This window comes from Hippoglossus stenolepis, chromosome 11, assembly GCF_022539355.2.
Source record: "Hippoglossus stenolepis isolate QCI-W04-F060 chromosome 11, HSTE1.2, whole genome shotgun sequence".
Lineage (NCBI taxonomy): Eukaryota > Metazoa > Chordata > Actinopteri > Pleuronectiformes > Pleuronectidae > Hippoglossus > Hippoglossus stenolepis.
In genome coordinates this window covers 1,702,346-1,722,254 of record NC_061493.1, presented here as the reverse complement: position 1 = coordinate 1,722,254, position 19,909 = coordinate 1,702,346, and the positions used below count along the sequence as shown (strand labels likewise).

Below are 19,909 nucleotides of genomic sequence, written 5' to 3'. Positions count from 1 at the left end.
TATGTTATTATGAGACGCACTAACTTCTGGATGTTGTAAACCATCAAGGTGTAAAGTTGGACATAGTTTGGTTGGGCAGTATTTGGTTCTAATAACTAAACATAAGGTTGTGTGTGGGCAGAATAAATTGGCATTAATAAAATAAATAGGTGTGTAATTAACAACGCCTCTTAACTGTTCTCAAATCACTGCAAACCTCTTAAGGATTATTACAATAATAACCACTCGATGCACAGCTCTGCACATTTCATCAGGGTAGTTGAAACTTTCATTATTGCTCACATTTGCTTTTCACGTGTCTTTCTAACCAGGGCTTCTATTTCTCTCAATATTACATGCATGTTGTAATCACTAAGTTTACAGGATAGGCTCTCCTTTGGTTTACTTCAGCTAAGCTTATTGTTTGTTCAGCAAATACTTGCTCTTATCATATATGTCAAACTTTCCAGAGCTGCCACTAACTGTATCTAACCTTCATCACAGTCATTCACTGAGCATCATCTGCTTTTCAGCATTGTTGCATTTTAGCAACTGAGCTCTTCTCAACAACAATTTGATAAATATGCTTATCTTGTTTAAAGGGGCCATATTGTGTAAAAATACATTTTCTGGGCTTTTACTATCCGTAATGACTTGAAGGGGGTCAGTAGGGACCCTCAAAGTATGAAAACAGTCACTCTGTTATCTAAACATCTCGTTTTGTACTTCCTCCTCCGTATGAGTCATACGGGATCGCACTCGTCTCTCAGCCCCACCCAGCCGGTACCAGTCCAGCCTCCGAACCCACCACCCCCGCTCCCCACCACCACCGCTCCCCACCACTACCACCCCTCCACACCAAGCAGTCTTGTTGCTGAGCTAGCAGCTTTCTAGCTACCACAAGCTAACCACAACAAACAAAACTGAAGAAACACTGCAGCGTGGAGGGATGCAAGGAAGAGAATGTGTCCGTGCACATTCCTCCTAAGAATGTTACTGTTTGAGACCAGCGGTTACGCTTTATTTCTTCTGACGTTACTCCGTATTGAAACTCCGTTGTGAAACTCCGTACTGTAACTCGGGATGTTACTCCTACATTGGACAACTGTCCTGCTAAAACTTGAACAAACATGAGGACGGTGTAACTTACCGTTCAGAAACATCCTGTTGTAACCGGCTGTGAATGTGTGGCTGGTCTTCTATAGCGGTATCCAAACATACCAGCGTGACTTTCAGCTGTGTTTACCAGAGTGAATGTGCCAGAATGAGACCGGTGATAGGCCTGGTCGCGTGTCACTAAAAGTGCAGTTAGCCAATCAGAGGAGGGGCTCAAGAGGCAGTTATATCGACTTTAAACCACTGATATATCATCTTAGGGGTACCAATACCTCAAATTACATCCCAGGAAGGTGTAAAATATGGGCCCTTTAATGTTAATTACTGAAGGTTATTAATGGTACAGGTCTTTGCTATTCTCTCTCAACCATCCATCCATTATCTATCCCTGTATTCTGTTTCAGCTCACATTAGGGGACAGGTGGGGTTCAGCCTCGACAGGTCATTGTAAGAGACAACAGTTCAACCTCTTATTTACACCTAAAGATAATTTAGAACCACCTCATCTGAATGTCTGTGGAATGTGAGAGGAAATCAGAGCACCCGGAGGATGTCAACAGGCGAGGTGACAGTGCTACCCACTGCACCACTGTGCCACCCCTCCAATCTTGTTCTTATCAATAATAGATCAGACATATGCCTGTAGTAATCTTGCCTGAAGCTTAAGCGCTCAGATGGCACTGTATTTATGTTCTTCAGTTGGCTTTCTTCACTGAACTGCTTGCTGTTTCATTACTGTCGTGAGTATTTCTTTGGTCTTGTTGATAACTGACCTTCTCTCTGGGGTTGCCCCAAACAACTTAAAGCTGTCAATGTCCGTCCTATTGAGAGACATATAGTTAATGTGGATTAAATGCGCTTTGGTAAACTCCTGTCACATATATTTTTTATCTCAAATTGGCTTCTAAATCATCCATGTCTCAGGAGGGAGTGTCAAGACAAGACACTGAAACTCAAATTGCCCTTGATGGCTGTGTAATCAGTGTGGGATATATGAGAGATAGACAAGAGCTTGTGTAAAGATGTGTGAATGGCTGAATATCATTTGTAGTATGAAGAACATGGTGTGGTCATTAAGACTAGAACAGTGATATATAAATGGAGGCCATTTGTCATGGATTCACTCTACCATGAAGTCCTGATTGATGGAGTGCTGCTGAGATGGTCGTCCTTCAGAGAGGTTCTTGCATCTCTGTAGAGAAGTTTAGATGTTACTTTAGATAAACCGGTTCTTAATCACCTATTTGACCAATGGTCTTCTTACCCTGTTACTCAGTTTGGCCAGATGGTCAACTCTAGGAAGAGTCCTGGTGGTTCCACACGATCTCCGTTGTACATAATTGAGGCCACTGTGCTCCTCAACACTCAAAGCTGTAGAGATAGTTTTACAGAGAGATGGACTGTACACTGCACACATCTCAAACAGTGTGGATGCTTCCGTTAAACCCTCTGACACAAACAGTACAGACTGTTCTGTGCTTTCCTACACACCAGAATGAGCCGTTCTTATTCTGCTCTTTGAAATCATCTTGAGTATTGAAGCCATTTTCAGTCATCCTGAGCTCCCTAAAAAAAATGTAATTCAATCTCTAAACACCACTTTCTCTGCTTAATTAAATAATGTATTTTCTGTCATGTAAAGAGGATTATCATTAGCCTTCTTTATGCAAATGTGTAAACATTTTTTTATTTGAATTAATTAATTATAACAATGAATTAATAATTGCAGTTGGTAATTGTGGAATTTTTGTGAATACTTTACATAATCAGATATGAATTACTGTTTGTTCTGAACAAAAACGGAAGAAAACTGGACAGCAAAAATGAATACATTTAATAATGGTTGTGCATGTTTATTTTGTCAGTTGTTTGGTAGAGTTGTGTTAGACTTTAGAAATCCCTGATGTAAACAACCTGTTATAGTTACTAGATTTCAGGACACAAGAGGCAGAACTCAGAGTAAAAAGTGATTACATAGTGGTAACATGAGCACAAGAGAGATGACGTAAGCAACAGTCCCAAACTTTCCAAAAATAACAAAGTCAAGAGCTTGGATACCTTGTGGGTAAACGGACCATCTGACGATGATTGGAGTGAAGCACCAGGCTTTATATGAAGCAGGAAACAGGTGTGGTAGTGAGGCAGATTGATCTTAGGTGTGCTTGATATGAGGAGGGAAAACTCAGGTAAGAGGAGGGTGATCGTATAGCCATGCCCTCAACTTAGAGTAGTTGAATAAACAAGCATTATTATATTGTAAAGCATTATTATATTGTAATGTACATATCTGTACAAACTGGTATCTTGATGTATATTCAATATATTTCGTTCTTTAGGGTTACAGTCCTACTCCCGGTAGTACTGAAAATATGTTATCAGCAGGATCAAGACAAATTGCAAATGAAACACTTGCTACAGCTGCAACACCCACACCTCCAAGTTTCTTTGAAAGTCACCTCCTTGTAGCAGATGAATATTCAGTATTGTCCTTAGCTGTCTGAACATGATAATTAGCATAAAGAACACTGTCTTTTTTCTTTGTAGGAAGTCGTTTCCTTCCCAGCATGCAACTCTGGCTGCCTTTGCTGCTGTCTACATCTCAGTAAGTGGTTAACATGCACACTCATGTCAAATCTTCAGCCAACATTAAAATTTACCAACAGTAAAAGATAACACGCTAAACTGTGTCTTTTAGATGTACTTCAACACCGTACTGACAGACTCTGCCAAGTTGCTGAAGCCTCTCCTGGTCTTCTCTTTCGTCATGCTGGCCATCTTAGCTGGGTTAACCAGGATCATCCAGTTCAGAAACCACCCTGTCGATGTCTACTGTGGATGGTTACTGGGATCTGCCATTGCCGTTTATCTGGTAAAGTTCAATGAGTTACAAATATGGCTTTATACAGGTCAGGTGAAGGTTATTTAAGATATAACAAGGCATGCAGCTTGACCATTTCTCTATTAAAGGATAGGTTCAAATGTTTTAAAGAATATTGACATGCTTGTACACTGAGATTGTTGGCCATATTACAAGCCATGCACAGTAAAAAATCGCACCTTGGGAAAAACTATGATGAAGTGATGATGATCTGGTGCTCCTTTTACTAAGCAAAACGAAAAGAAAACTAAATACCTGGATACATCCGATATTGATGAGATCGTGGTGAGTTTCACTACTTGGTTCAGGACGCACAGTATTTTAGGATGTACGTCGGCGAGTTTGAAGAACTCCTGCAACAGCTGGCACCAAGTTTGAAGACACAGAGGAGTCATTTCAGAGAGTCCACTGCTCTGGATCTGCGGCTAGCTGTATTTCTGAGGTAAGGTTCTTCAGTATTTAATTTGAGAAGGGTCCAGTTTGCTTGTGAACAATTCCAGCTGTGAACATTTCTTTCATTTGTTTTCTTCGACAATAAATACACTTAAAGGAATAGTTCCCCCAAAAATTATAATTCACTCATTATCTACTCACCCCTATGCCGATGGAGGGGTGGGTGAAGTGTTTGAGTCAACAAAACACTTCTGGAGTTTCAAGGGGAAACAGAGTAGCAGCGGAATCCAATACAACTGAAGATATTAGGGACTTATCTTCAGATGTAATAAAACAACAGAAAAAAAACATAACATGCCTCCATACTGCTCCTGTGGTGTCATCCAAGTGTGCACAAGCCCCGACATTCATATTCGACTCTAAACAAGGTAATTTACACCGTGTTTTAAAGCATTACTGTCCGCTGATATTTTTCGACGAGGTACATTCAGGGACCGTCGAAAATGCTAACGTCCACTAACACAGTGGAAATGACCTTGTTTCGAGTCGAATATGAATGTCGGGGCTTGCAGATACTTGGATGACAAAACACAAGACTAAAACTGTTTACCCCTGAAACTCCAGCAGTGTTTTGTGGACTCAAACACATCACCCACCCCTCCATCGGCATAGGGGTGGGTAGATAATGAGTGAATTATCATTTTTGGGTGAACTATTCTTTTAAGACTGGAGAGAGGAGGAGGTTGTTCTTATTCTACAACTGCTTCAAAACTATCACTCTCAAAGGCACATTCTGGTAGTATTGGAGTACATCACATTCTTAAACATACTGCATAAAATACTAAACTGTGAACCTTTTAAGTCAATTGAAAGTAAATTGTATTATTATGGTGTATACTTGTATTGCATTATACTCAAAAATAAATTGTGTGTTCCCTGATAGTTAACAGAAGGAAATACCCAAAGTAATAAACACACACAGTCCTGTGGCCAATTGTGCTCTCAGAAATGCAATACTGTATGCAAGATTTGCTATAGCGCACCTGGTAGAGCTGCCGCCCCAATGAGGCAGGGCCTCAACCCGCATTTATGCATGTCCTCCCCCACTCTCTCTGTCCCCCCTTCACAGCTTACTCTCCGTCCTATCCATTAAAGGCAATAAAATGGCCCAAAAATATATATATATATATATTTTTAAAAAAAGAAAAGATTTGCTATAAACAGGCTCCTCCTAGAGGTGGGATGCGTAATTCACTGTCGTAAATAAGAATTATGGTCTGAGCCTAACCATGCACACAGCTGTTCACACATGCATTTATTGACAAGCTGGTGGAGAAGAAACCAGCAACCTCAGAAGCAGAGCCGTCTTTGGGGTATGGCAGTAAACATTTGCCCATTCACTGCACTCAACTCAGCGTGAAACAGTAGCATACAAGCTAACAAGCTAGCACAGCAACACAACGCAGTTATCGATGCCAGAACATAATGTACAGTGTATCAAATCTAGAGACAAAGCAAACAAGCAAATGTTATGACTTACTCAGGTTGGCATCTGTCCTGCATCCTATGCCCTTTTACTTGCGTTCGCCAACGAGTGAAATATGCTCCGAAATCCAGGTGTCCAGTGGGCACTGACCCAATGACAGACATTGTTATATTACGTTTGTGTACCATCAAAATTATTTTTAAGCTGTTACTTATCTATATAAAAACTAGAGTTGCTTTAACAAGACAAGAGTTGCTTTGTGCCTCCCTTAGTAATCCAGGAAGTGTTTGTATAAGAATATTTTAAAACTGTAACAAGATGTTAGATATTTAGTTTTAAGTCAAACATACTTTATCAAATGGTCTATGTTTTTATGACAGATAGAGGCAACAAAAGGTGGTGTTTGCAATTAAATTAAAGAAAATAGATCAAAATGGTTAATGGATGTCTATGTCATGAATTTGAGCGTGTGTGTGTTACCATATTAACTAGGGATTGAGCAATACAGAAAAAAATAATACTACAATAATACTCTCATCATGTCTTTGCAGATTTCTAAGCACTGGTGAAAACTACATCACACATGCAGCAGGTTTCAACTTGGTATCTTAACTGCGGCACAAACAGTGAAGGAAACCTGCAATGACATTTGGGAAGACATGAAAGAAGCCCACATGCCACGTCCAAATACGATCTGTAGATGAATACTGGGAGGAGATTCAAAGAGCGATTTCCCACATGGCATCGGTGAACACATTGTGATCCAGGCACCTCCCAACTCAGGATCACAGTACCACAATTACAAAGACTCCTTCTCATTGTACATTGGAGATTTTGGGAGCCCTCCAGAAAGGTGATCTTTATGTACCGCCACCATTTCTCCTCCCTCATTTTCTGCACCAGAGTTGGGACATGTGCCATATGTGGTTGTGGCTGACGAGGCTTCTCCAATAAAGCCCTATTTTTCAAGAGGACACAAGTTTTCAATTACCGCCTCTCCAGAGCGCAGCACATAGTGAAGAATTACATTGGTTCTACTGTCAGAGATTACAGGTCTGCCCTGATGCAGCTGACAGTATCATTAAGGCAACTTGCATACTCTGATCCGAATCCAGGAGACGGGGAGCCAGTTGAAGAAGATGGTGGAGAGAATAACATATTTATCCAAAAACTATAGTATAAAAGGCCCTGTGAACAGCACTGTTCTTTTCCTGTTTGTTCAACATTTCTATGATAAGTATGTAATAATTTGAAATGTTTTAAAAACTTGAACAATAAACATCAATATAAATATATAACACATTTCAACACAGTTTAGAAAACACACATCTCCTTATTCTGCCTCCTGACAGAACTCAACCTAGGATTACCTTTCTGGGGGCAGACGCCTCATGAAGGGGCCAAGCCTAAAAGGAACCAGGTGTCCTCATCTCGCTGTAGTACTCTCTCTCTCTCTCTCTCTCTCTCTCTCTCTCTCTCTCTCTCTCTCTCTCTCTCTCTCTCGCTCTCTCTTCTTCCCTGGTTTCCTTCTTCATCATGTAAGCCTCCAGCATGCTGTCACTCCTCCTCCTCTTTGCCTTGGCTGGTAGTTACAGCACTACACTCCCCCTCACTTCCTTGGTCAGGCACTTGCTCTGTTGTCCGTGAATCCTCTGACTGCTCGTCCTCTTCAACTAGATTGCTCGAGATGCTATTCAAAAACAACAAATTAGCACTCTCCTTGTAATAAAGTGGTAATGAGAAGTGTAGGAGTCTTTTTTAAATACATGATGATATAATGACATATTTTCTTAAGATTTATATTATGATTGAATTAGACAGATGTAAAGGCTGTTGATTCTTTTCTCTGGTGTCACCAGATAACAGGATTGGTTAAAAAACTAAAATAATGAGACGTATGGATAATAACCTTCCTCCTGAACTAACCTGTATAAAAGGGACATTGTCTCCAAATATTTACACTTCTTCTGCCTGCCTCCTGCCTGGCCACTCTTCACCTCTCCTTCCTGCCTTTTCTTTCTCACATAAGTCTCAATCAAATGTTTCCATTACTACTTCACTTCTATCACTATCTTTTATCAAGTAAAAGCATAGCGAGTTGTTACACAGAGCAAACTGAAAAGACTGATTACACTCTGATTAGACACAAACTTGTCAAATAATACATCTCATTGTTGCTATTACATTCATTATTCATTTCCATTTTATTTGTTTAGCGCCATCTCTAAGCACTTTTAAATAAGGTTAAAATAATAGAGCGACCCACCGTGTGTGTGAATGGGTGGTTGGCAAATCTGTACTGTAAAGCAGACTCTAAAGACTAAAAAAGACCATTTACCATTTTGGGGGCATAGCTTTGACGAGGGCTGATGAGAGGGGCATACCTGCTTCACTTAGATTGATTGACAGTGATTAAACTATGTTTGAGCTGTCAGGACATTACAGTTTTAATTGACACATACCCATACATCATCACCATGATATACATTAAACTAGGTAGCAATACAATTTTTAAACTGCATGTTGTTGCATAATCTTCATGTTATTGTTACTGAAGGACGTGTGGTTTATTACAGTTCTACTTGAAAGGAGACATGGATGTTCAACTTTCGTGTAGAAAATGCTGACACTCACACAGTGCCTCCCACACACACTAAGATACGTCCAGCATGCACACACATGCACACGAGCACACACACACACACACACACACACACTCACACACTCACACACACAAACACACACACACACACACACACACACACACACAAGCCTCTTCAACTGCCTACACTTTTGTTGTTCTGCCTTCTGGAGAGAAAATGTTGGCTACAAATATGAGGTTGTGCTCTGGATCATCAGCTCTACTTTAGATGAAATTGCCAGTTCCTTACAAGTGCAGAGTAATTTAAATACATTTGACTGGTGGATGTTTATTTTATTTTTATATCATCATGCAACAGCAGCATGTTTTTCAATAACATGTAACCAGGTAGGTACTAACCGTGTCAATGAACAAGAGTGTGTATGAAAAATATGGTCTGCATTCATTCCCTTATTTGTACTGTATGTATTTTAGATACCTTGATAACAATGACTTGTATCCATCCTCCAGTGAAGTAAATATAGTACATGTTTTGGTGAAGGAATGAAGAGCTAACATGGCTGCTTTCTCAGCCTGGATATGTCTTTGCAGCATGCCCTTCTGTGTCTCACTGTGTGTGTGTGTGTGTGTGTGTGTGTGTGTGTGTGTGTGTGTGTGTGTGTGTGTGTGTGTGTTTGTGTGTGTGTTTGTGTTTGTATGCAGGGAGTGTACGCGGTGGGGAATTTCCAGCCTAGTGAAGATCGGTCTCGAAGTCATCCATCTCCCCCAATCCTGAGAGAGCCCCCCCTCTCCTCCCTTCCCAATGTCAGCCAAACAGCAGTCAGCAACAGCCACCAAGGTAAAAGAGGTCAAGAGTTCATCACCCTGACATGTCAACTACGAGAATGCATTTCTAGAATAAAATGTAGCATAAATTTCCCTTATCAATCAATCAATCAATCAAATTTTATTTGTATAGCCCATATTCACAAATCACAATTTGTCTCATAAGGCTTTAACAAGGTGTGACATCCTCTGCCCTGAACCCTCAACAAGAGTAAGGAAAAACTACTAAAAAAAACTTAGAGAGAGAGCCACATGTGAGGGATCCCTCTCCCAGGACGGACAGAAGTGCAATAGATGCCACGTGTAAAGGAGAACATCAGAAAGATAAGGGTTTGATTAGAATAAACAGTTTGTAGCATAATGGAAGCAGTCTTTTTGTCATCATAGTCCACGGTCAGCAGCCACCACGATCAGGATCTACCATCGCGATCGGATGCCAATATAGTCCACAGTCATTGTCCACTGCCGCCATCAGGATCCACCATCAGCTGCCACCTCGATCGTGGTCCACCACCATTATCACATGCCAACACGATACAGGATCCGCCATTATTATCACGATCAGCCAGCAAGATACAGGATCTGCCATTATTATAACGATCAGCCAGCACGATACAGGATCCGCCATTACGATCACGATCTCTGATACGCGATCCACAGATCATAATCCACGATGTGGCCGCAGCCGCGGCCCTAGATCTGAGGACGATAAGGCAAAGGGACTCCGGGGAAGAAGTCAAGTCAGTAACATGTATTGATGAGATATTCATTTCTTTGATGTGAACGATTGAGAAGAGGAAGGAGAAGCTGGGAAGAGAAGCTCCATGTGTCATGTGTCCCCCGACATTCTAGACCTACAGCAGCATAACTAAGAGCAGGTCTAAGACAAGCCTGTACCGGCTCTAACGATAAGCTTTATCGTAAAGGAAGGTTTTAAGCCTACTCTTAAACGTACAGATGGTGTCTGCCTCCCGAACTGAAAGCTCTTTCAGCTCTTTAAGGTATAATGGTGCCATATTATTAAGGGCCTTGAAGGTGAGGAGGAGAATTTGAAATTTTATTCTAGATTTAACCGGGAGCCATGTGAAACGGGAGCCAGGAGAAATGTGGTCTCTTTTCCTGGTTCTTGTCAGGACACGTGCTGCAGCATTTTGGACAAGCTGCAGAGTCTTTAACGACTTACTGCTGGAGCCTGATAATAAGGAATTACAATAATCAAGTCTGGATGTAACAAAGGCGTGGACTAGTTTTTCTGCATCTTTTTGAGAAAGGACATGATTTTTGAGATGTTACGCAAGTGAAAGAAATTTGTTTTAAGTGAGAATTAAAGGGAAAAATCGGGATCGAAGATCACTCCCAGGTTACTGACTGTTTCATTGGAGGCAAGGGCAGTGTCGTCTAGCGCAGCTATATCATTAGATAATGTATCTCTAAGGTGTTTAGGGCCAAGTATTAGAACCTCTGTTTTATCTGAGTTTAATAAGAGAAAATTGCGGGTCATCCAGGTTTTTATGTCCTTGAGACATGCTTGGAGTTTAGTTAATTGATTAGACTGTTCTGGTTTTATTGACAAGTATAACTAGGTGGCATCCGCATAGCAGTGGAAATTTACAGAGTGTGTCCTGATAATGTTTCCTAGTGGAAGCATATATTGAGAATAACATGGGGCCGAGCACAGAGCCCTGTGGAACACCGTGGTTAACTTTGGTGCGCACAGATGACTCATCATTAATTTGCACAAATTGGAATCGATCTGAAAAATAGGATTTAAACCAGTTTAGGGCGGTTCCTTTAATGCTAGATAACTGTTCTAGTCTCTGTAATAAAATTTGATGGTCAATTGTGTTGAATGCTGCACTAAGATCTAACAGAACGAGGACAGACACAAATCCCTGATCTGAAGCTATTAGAAGGTCATTAGTGACTTTTGCCAAGGCTGTCTCCGTGCTGTGATTAGCTCTAAACCCCAAATGAAAGTCTTCATATATATTACTTTCCTGGAAAAACTCGCACAGCTGATTGGCTACAACCTTTTCAAGGATTTTAAACAGGAAGGGGAGGTTGGATATTGGTCTGTAATTGGCTAAAACCTCCGGGTCCAGGGTGGATTTTTTGAGAAGGGGTTTGATTACAGCTATTTTAAAGGACTGTGGTACATATCCTGATGATAATGAGAGATTGATTGTATTCAGTAACGTACTATCAATTAGGGCCAGGATTCTTTAAGTAATTTTGTAGGAATGGGATCTAAGATACAAGTTGTGGGTTTAGAAGATGAGATATTTTGGTCAGCTGATCAAGGGTGATCACAGAGAAGCTGTCTAAATAATTGGTAAGATTCTCAGCTGTTTCTGAGATATCTATTCTTGATAAGGTATTAGTGCCAACTGAGGGCAGGAGATGGTTGATTTGATTTCTAATAGTTAAAATTTTATTATTAAAGAAGGTCATAAAGATATTGCTATTCAGGGATCGAGGAATACTCAGTTCGATGGAGCTGTGACTCTCTGTCAGCCTGGCTACAGTGCTGAAGAGAAACCTGGGGTTGTTCTTATTTTCTTCTATTAGTGTGGAGTAGTAGGCAGCTCTTGCTTTGTGGAGGGCCTTCTTATATGCTTTAACACTATTTTTCCAGGCTAGGTGATTTTCAACACAGTTTTTTATAAGTGGCATGTATTATGATAATGAGAAATTGAAGGTAATTAAATTATGGTCTGATAGAATCGGATTATGTGGAAGTACTATTAGATGTTCAATTTTGACACCATATGATAATACCAGGTCAAGTGTGTGGTTACAACAATGTTACACACTGACTGAAACCAACTGAGTCTAGTACTGAAATAAATGCTACGCTAAGGCTATCATTATTATTGTCAACATGAATAATAAAGTCACAATAATAATTTTATCTGTTTTTAGGACTAGGTTTGATAAAAACTCAGGAAATTCCTGAGACTTTCAAATGAGTTGTAGCTTAGTTTAGGTTTAGGATTAATTGATAGACTGGAGTTAAAAATAGCAGCAACTCCACCTCCTCGGCCAAAGTCTCGGGAACGTGTGTATTTATATGTCTGGGGGGAGTAGATTCATTTAGACTGACATATTCATCGGGATGCATCCAGGTCTCAGTGAGGGACAATAAATCTATTTTGTGATCTGAGACTAGTTCATTTACTTAAATAGCCTTTGATGATAGTGATCTTATGTTTAAAAGTCCACATTTAAAAGTATTTGTTTGTTGTGTTGTTGCAGAGGTTGTGTTCATTTTTATTAGTTTTTTCTGTAGAATTCTCCCTCTGTTAATGTTTGATTTAATAATTTAATGGGACGGTGGACAGACACAGTCTCTATGGGGTTGTGGTTGTGTGACTGATCCAGAGGGAGCGCAGAGAAGTGTTTAGCACTGCAGCTCTGCTTCCTGGTCCCAACTCTGGGTTGTCATTTTATAGACTGAGTAATATTCCTAGATAAGAGAGCTGCTCCATCCCAAGTGGGATGAATGCTGTCTCTCCTAACAAGACCAGGTTTCCTCCAAAAAGTTTGCCAATTGTCTACAAAGCCCACACCGTTTACAGTTTTTTTATTGTTTTTTTAATTTATCGTGATATGACCAGCAGGTTTTGTGTTTCTGTTTTGTTTAGTCCAGAAGTTAAATTTTGGTCATGCTAGGGAGTACAGTCACACTCTCCCAATTTTGTACAAGGCAAAATGCAGTAAAAGCATAAAGTGCATCATTAATATATAAAAAAGCTATGCGTGGACAGCAAGATACAACATTTTAGGCCTTTGCTGATTTTAATTATTGTGAATTTATGCTTTTGCAAAGTTTTTTCGAGTACTCAATAATAAAATATTATAACCTTTCTTCCTGACTTAACCTACAATCAGCCAAGTACCACTGGGTCTATGTCACAAATTGAAAAATGTAATATCTCAACATGCAGCCAAAAATAGCCACTATACGTTTCCCTTTACTTAAGGATGTTACCCAATGTGCACCTTTCAGCAAACACTATGTAATATTAATGAAGTTTTTATTTTGGCTTTTACTTAAGTTGAATGCTTGATCTCCTCATTATCAACTTTGCTTATTGGTAACATGTCGATTTTAAGTGGCTGCTTTTGAGATGCATTATGTCTTTGGTTTCTTTGCTCTTACTAGTGGTCATTATGTAACTGATTAATCATTGTTGATTAATTTAGTTACAGAATGATCCTTAGTTGTTCAGTTTTTAAGATAAGACACACTTCCAATAAGTTAACTTCAAATCAACCCCCTTTTTAACATGACCTCTCTTTTTTGTCCTCTGATAGGCCACCATACCCTGGCTCCCAGCCAACCAGAGCCAATTATCACAAGGACCTCTTCCCACATGTTGTTGCCTGACCAAACAGGGCCCATCCTGACGCGTAGTTCCTCCTATCGAGAGCCATCTCTGTCCAATATGAAGAGAGCAAGTGCTGAGGTGGAGGTGATAAGTCCATCCAGTCCTTTAGGCAACCGTGACAACATGATGACTTTCAGCAGCAGCACGCTGCCAAGGTAACTCTTTTTAACTTCTTTGTAACTTCTTTGTAACTTCTTTATTTTGCTTATCCATAATACGTCATGTGTTACTGTCACATACAAATCAAAAAGATAAAATGTTATTCAAGTAATAAGAAAATAATAAGTTGACATTTCTCGTTTTCATACATACAATATACACACACGTGTTGATAGAATATTTTGTGGAGACTTCTTGGTCAATACTATGATGTCAGTTGATGAGAATGGCACTCAGTTGAGCCCATACCTCTGCCGAGGTACAACAGTCTCCATCAAGTCACACCAAGTTGCACACTCATTGGCTGCTTTTAGACATGCACCAAAATCTGGCAATTTTTCTGAAATTTGCCAAAGAGGCAAATAGTGCAAAGAGCGCCCGAATCAGTTGCTCTGGTTATTTTCCTGGCAGCCCCCTAGTAAAATGTCTGTTTTTTCAGAGTGACCCCTTACACCAGGAAGATTTCCGGAAAGGTTAAAGTTAGAAAGCAGGCATGTAGGCATGTAAAACATGCAAGACAAAGTTGTCAACTAGGAAAGACAACAATATTTTGAGAGCTTTTGGCAATTAGGACAGACAACAATTTGCAAGAGACTCGATCTGAGTTTATTCATCATGTCCTGCCTCCTGCATACTCAACCCAGGTGAAATAATGTTCACCCTAATGTTCTGGAAATGTCCTGTTGTTGTGAATGTGTCTGACCTGGACCATCTTCTGCTGTATTCTTCATATGTGAAAGGCAAACACCAGAATGTGTCTGGAACCAATTTTTCTGACATTTTAAGGAGTTCATGCCTGAAAATGGCTATTGATATCAGTATGCCTGATTCTTTTCATTATGATCTCTGCCTTATATCTTAAGAAATTAGCAAATATATTTAAAAAACGGCCTATGTTGCAAAATTAAATAAAGTGAAAGAAAATACTGGATCTGCACCCTTAACAAATCCACATCAAAAGTTAATGGTTTATTCCTTGGCCCAGACTCCACCCTTCTACAAAGTTTAAATAAAATTGTTTCTGCAAAGGTTTGTGTAATCCTGATTACAGGCAGACAAACAAATAAACAGCAATGAAAACATTACATTATTGGTGGAGCTAATAACTAGCTAGCTGAGCAGAGTCAAAATATAATTTATAGAAGAGCTGTAGAACAGAAAACAAACTTTTATGTTGAGTACTTCAGGGTATGGGCAGATGAAAACAAAAAATGGATGACGAACAGGAGTGTCTTCATTCTGCAGCAATATCCCACACAGTGGCTTAGTCAGCCATGGCTTGCTACAGCAGAGCTACAGATTGTGCACCAAAGGTTCCTTTTGGTTTCTTGACAGCTTGTCTCGTCATGGGTGTCTATCCTCTTTGGTCAAATCATAGAGGGGATACTTAATAAACAGCTCATTAATCGACATGATTAGACCATTAGAGTAAGTAATTGTTTACATAATAGTCTGTACATATGGTTAAAATCATCATATCAACATTTGTTATTCATTTTTCACTGAAATATAAAAGAAATAGTACATAGACATTTTCTGTTGAACCAACTCTAAACTCAACAACATATGTTACAACAAAAGGAAAACTTAGTTTTAGATCGACTTATGAAACATGTATTTAGAATTATTTATAGTCTGTCTAGATAAATACAGATAATGAGGTTTGAGATGAAGCTGTGATTGTAGGAGGTTTGTCTTTCTGAATCACAGCTGCTCACCAGGAGTAAAGGTTCACGTCTGTAGATATAAGACTCTGAGAAACATCCAGAACAAACCAAGACTATACTTTCAGGGATCATTTCTATAGTTGTTGACTTGAGAAATGTGTTTCTAAAGAGTTTGGTCTCGCTGCCCATGATGAAGAGTTAAGATGTTTCCTTCAGAGCAGGAATCTGGTGGAGGAGACTCTTGATTTTCCCCACTGTTGATGATTGTTCAGTGTTTCTGGTTGAGACCCTGTTGTTAATGAGTATGAATAGCTGTTAAAGGGATAGTCAACTGAAATATTAGAATTCTCTCTTTATCTACTCTCCACTATGCTGATGGAGGTGGGGTGAAGTGTTTGAGTCCACAAAACACTTTTGGAGTTTCAGGGGTAAACAGTGTTAGAGCAGAATCCAATACAATTGAATTGAATGGTGACTGATTCTTCAAATGTAAAAGAAACCATAAAATTCTGCTTGTGTTGTGTCATCCAAGTGTCCGCAAGCGCCGACATTCTAATTCAACTTGAAATGCGTCATTTACACCAAGTTTTTTGCCTAAATGTCCTGTGATCCTCCTCTGAAGCCACGTCCACTCCGAACGCACACAAGGAGTGAGCATTAGCATTGCTACCTCTGCTAGCATCGCCACTTTCGTAGCGAACCTTTAGGCTAAACACTTGGTGTAAATGACCCTGTTTAAAGTTGAATTTCAATGTCTGGGCTTACGGACACTTGGATGACACCACAGGAGCAGAATGGAGGCATTTTCTGTTCTTTTTCGTAGAGTTAAGATGTTTCCTTCAGAGCAGGAATCCGGTGGAGTAGACTCTTGGTTTTCTCCACTGTTGATGATTGTTCAGTGTTTCTGGTTAAGACACTGAAGGAGGAAATATGTTCTGAGTGGACAGCTGTACTTTGTAATAATTTTGTAGTCAAAGTTACTTTAATTCTACATAAAACTGGGAAATCCATCATCAAACTTGTAGCCTTCACTTTGCATAAAATAGGTATTTAGAACAAATCTAAACTATTGCAAATAATATCTTGTGCATTTTTGTTTTAGAGAAGTCCAATAAAATAAGTTAATACCTCAAATTGTCTTGAAAAACTCAAACATGCAACTTAAGGAACATTAAACTGTAATATCCTTTAATATGGCTGTGTTTGAGAGTGCAAACTCTAATTGGTACCAGAAACAGTTAAACCACCTGAGAAGAACTGCGATTGTCCACCTATTCTTGAATAAATCCACTACTTGAGCTTCTTCACCTTCCTCCACCAGTTTATTGTCTGTGTAGAAGTAGCTGTCAGGCAGCAGGAAGCTGAGGCAGGAGTACGGCAGATTGGACAGGCAGTCTGTGTTGACGGTGACCTGCATGTTGCCAAACAACACTTGGGTTTTGTCGCGCTGGCGTTGCCCACTTTCTTCTTCAGCTCGGTGAATCTCTGCAGGATGAGCTGGTGTTCTCGGCCTCTCATCAGACCTCTGAAGTTCTGAACAGCAACCAGGTGCCTCCTGCTGCAGGTTGTGAAGAACAAAACAGACGAAATACAGATAAAGTTCATGCTTTTTCTTCACTCAACAACTTGTCTTAATTACATGAAGATTTCAAGTCATTGAGCATTTTCTGAAACATGATTGTTATGAGAGCAATGACCCACAAAAATCAAAGTTTCATTTGGTCGTGATTGGAGGAGGTTTGTCTTTCTGAATCACAGCTGCTCACCAGGAGTAAAGGTTCACGTCTGTAGATATAAGACTCAGGGAAACATCCGGAACAAACCAAGACTATACTTTCAGGGATCATTTCTATAGTTGTTGACTTGAGAAATGTGGTTCTAAAGAGTTTGGTCTCGCTGCCCATGATGAAGAGTTAAGATGTTTCCTTCAGAGCAGGAATCTGGTGGAAGAGACTCTTGGTTTTCTCCACTGTTGATGATTGTTCAGTGTTTCTGGTTCAGACACTGAAGGAGGAAACATGATCTGAGTGGTTCTCATACAGCTATTTAAAATATAAGGTTTATTAATGTTAAGTTAGAGCTTTCATCCTGAGCTCAATGTAATGGCAGAAAGATGAAGGTTTGAGGTGTATCAGTAGTAATGATACTCTGCTCCCTTCAGTGGTTACCAGTGGCTGCCTGCATCCACTTCAAGACACTAGTACTTGTGTACCGTGCTGTGAATGGATCAGGTCCAGTCTACATCCAGGTCATGGTTAAACCTTACACCTCAGCCCGTCCACTCTGCTCTGCCTCTGCCAATCGGCTTGTTGCTCCCTCACTGCGAGCTAGCCACTCAACAAAATCACAACTGTTTGCTGTCCTGGCTCCTAAATGGTGGAACGAGCTCCCCATTGACATCAGGACAGCAGAAGTCAAGCCAAGAACAAGCCAAGTCCGGCTCTGACAAAGACGAGAAAGTGATCAACGAGAAGAGAGCAGCCTGGAAAGACATGCTTGTGTTGCTTTAATACCCGTCAGCATGTTAATGCCTGTGAACTCAGTGGGTGAATATTGAACTGAGCCAAGGTGATTGCTGTGACATTGTAGAAGGAAACGTTTTGATAAGAGGTTTCAAAAAGTCCCTACAGCCCAAATGAGTCTTTTAAAATACTTCAAACTAACACAGTCCACTTTCTCTTCCTCCTGCAAAGTCACCTGAGTGTCAATACAACATCTGATTGTAGGAGGTTTAACTCTCTGATCCAGATCACCAGGAGTAAAGGTTCACGTCTGTAGATATAAGACTCTGAGAAACATCCAGAACAAACCAAGACTATACTTTCAGGGATCATTTCTATAGTTGTTGACTTGAGAAATGTGTTTCTAAAGAGTTTGGTCTCGCTGCCCATGATGAAGAGTTAAGATGTTTCCTTCAGAGCAGGAATCTGGTGGAAGAGACTCTTGGTTTTCTCCACTGTTGATGATTGTTCAGTGTTTCTGGTTGAGGCACTGAAGAAGAAAGCATGTTCTGAGTGGACAGCTGTACTTTGTAATAATTTTGTAGTCAAAATTACTTTAATTCTACATAAAACTGGGAAATCCATCATCAAACTTGTAGCCTTCACTTTGCATAAAATAGGTATTTAGAACAAATCTAAACTATTGCAAATAATATCTTGTGCATTTTGTTTGCACTTAAGAGAAGTCCAATAAAATAAGTTAATACCTCAAATTGTCTTGAAAAACTCAAACATGCAACTTAAGGAACATTAAACTGTAATATCCTTTAATATGGCTGTGTTTGAGAGTGCAAACTCTAATTGGTACCAGAAACAGTTAAACCACCTGAGAAGAACTGCGATTGTCCACCTATTCTTGAATAAATCCACTGCTTGAGCTTCTTCACCTTCCTCCACCAGTTTATTGTCTGTGTAGAAGTAGCTGTCAGGCAGCAGGAAGCTGAGGCAGGAGTACGGCAGATTGGACAGGCAGTCTGTGTTGACGGTGACCTGCATGTTGCCAAACAACACTTGGGTTTTGTCGCCGCTGGCGTTGCCCACTTTCTTCTTCAGCTCGGTGAATCTCTGCAGGATGAGCTGGTGTTCTCGGCCTCTCATCAGACCTCTGAAGTTCTGAACAGCAACCAGGTGCCTCCTGCTGCAGGTTGTGAAGAACAAAACAGACGAAATACAGATAAAGTTCATGCTTTTTCTTCACTCAACAACTTGTCTTAATTACATGAAGATTTCAATCCATTGAGCATTTTCTGAAACATGATTGTTATGAGAGCAATGACCCACAAAAATCAAAGTTTCATTTGGTCGTGATTGGAGGAGGTTTGTCTTTCTGAATCACAGCTGCTCACCAGGAGTAAAGGTTCACGTCTGTAGATATAAGACTCAGGGAAACATTCAGAACAAACCAAGACTATACTTTCAGGGATCATTTCTATAGTTGTTGACTTGCGAAATGTGTTTCTAAAGAGTTTTGTCTCGCTGCCCATGATGAAGAGTTAAGATGTTTCCTTCAGAGCAGGAATCTGGTGGAAGAGACTCTTGGTTTTCTCCACTGTTGATGATTGTTCAGTGTTTCTGGTTCAGACACTGAAAGAGGAAACATGATCTGAGTGGTTCTCATACAGCTGTTTAAAATATAAGGTTTATTAATGTTAACTTAGAGCTTTCATCCTGAGCTCAATGTAATGGCAGAAAGATGAAGGTTTGAGGTGTATCAGTAGTAATGATACTCTGCTCCCTTCAGTTGTTACCAGTGGCTGCCTGCATCCACTTCAAGACACTAGTACTTGTGTACCGTGCTGTGAATGGATCAGGTCCAGTCTACATCCAGGTCATGGTTAAACCTTACACCTCAGCCCGTCCACTCTGCTCTGCCTCTGCCAATCGGCTTGTTGCTCCCTCACTGCGAGCTAGC

General features: G+C 40.2%; 1 protein-coding gene, 3 non-coding genes and 2 pseudogenes across 4 annotated transcripts in view; all 6 read left to right on the top strand.

Annotated features, from left to right (window-relative positions):
* plppr4a (phospholipid phosphatase related 4a) overlaps window positions 1-19,909 on the top strand; it is a 53,756-nt gene that overhangs the window by 21,043 nt on the left and 12,804 nt on the right. The window contains exons 5-8 of the mRNA XM_047341851.1: window positions 3,640-3,697; window positions 3,791-3,964; window positions 9,157-9,292; window positions 13,597-13,825. Coding sequence (XP_047197807.1) covers window positions 3,640-3,697; window positions 3,791-3,964; window positions 9,157-9,292; window positions 13,597-13,825 — 597 coding nt within the window. The remainder of the gene's footprint in view (window positions 1-3,639; window positions 3,698-3,790; window positions 3,965-9,156; window positions 9,293-13,596; window positions 13,826-19,909) is intronic.
* On the top strand, window positions 15,606-15,809 carry LOC118118486 (annotated as a pseudogene).
* Window positions 16,269-16,440, top strand: LOC118118487 (annotated as a pseudogene).
* On the top strand, window positions 17,321-17,528 carry LOC118118480. The gene has a single exon (XR_004697960.2). It is a non-coding gene; the product is annotated as a small nucleolar RNA U3 (small nucleolar RNA).
* Window positions 18,308-18,515, top strand: LOC118118471. The gene has a single exon (XR_004697951.1). It is a non-coding gene; the product is annotated as a small nucleolar RNA U3 (small nucleolar RNA).
* Window positions 19,402-19,609, top strand: LOC118118482. Its single transcript, XR_004697962.1, has one exon. It is a non-coding gene; the product is annotated as a small nucleolar RNA U3 (small nucleolar RNA).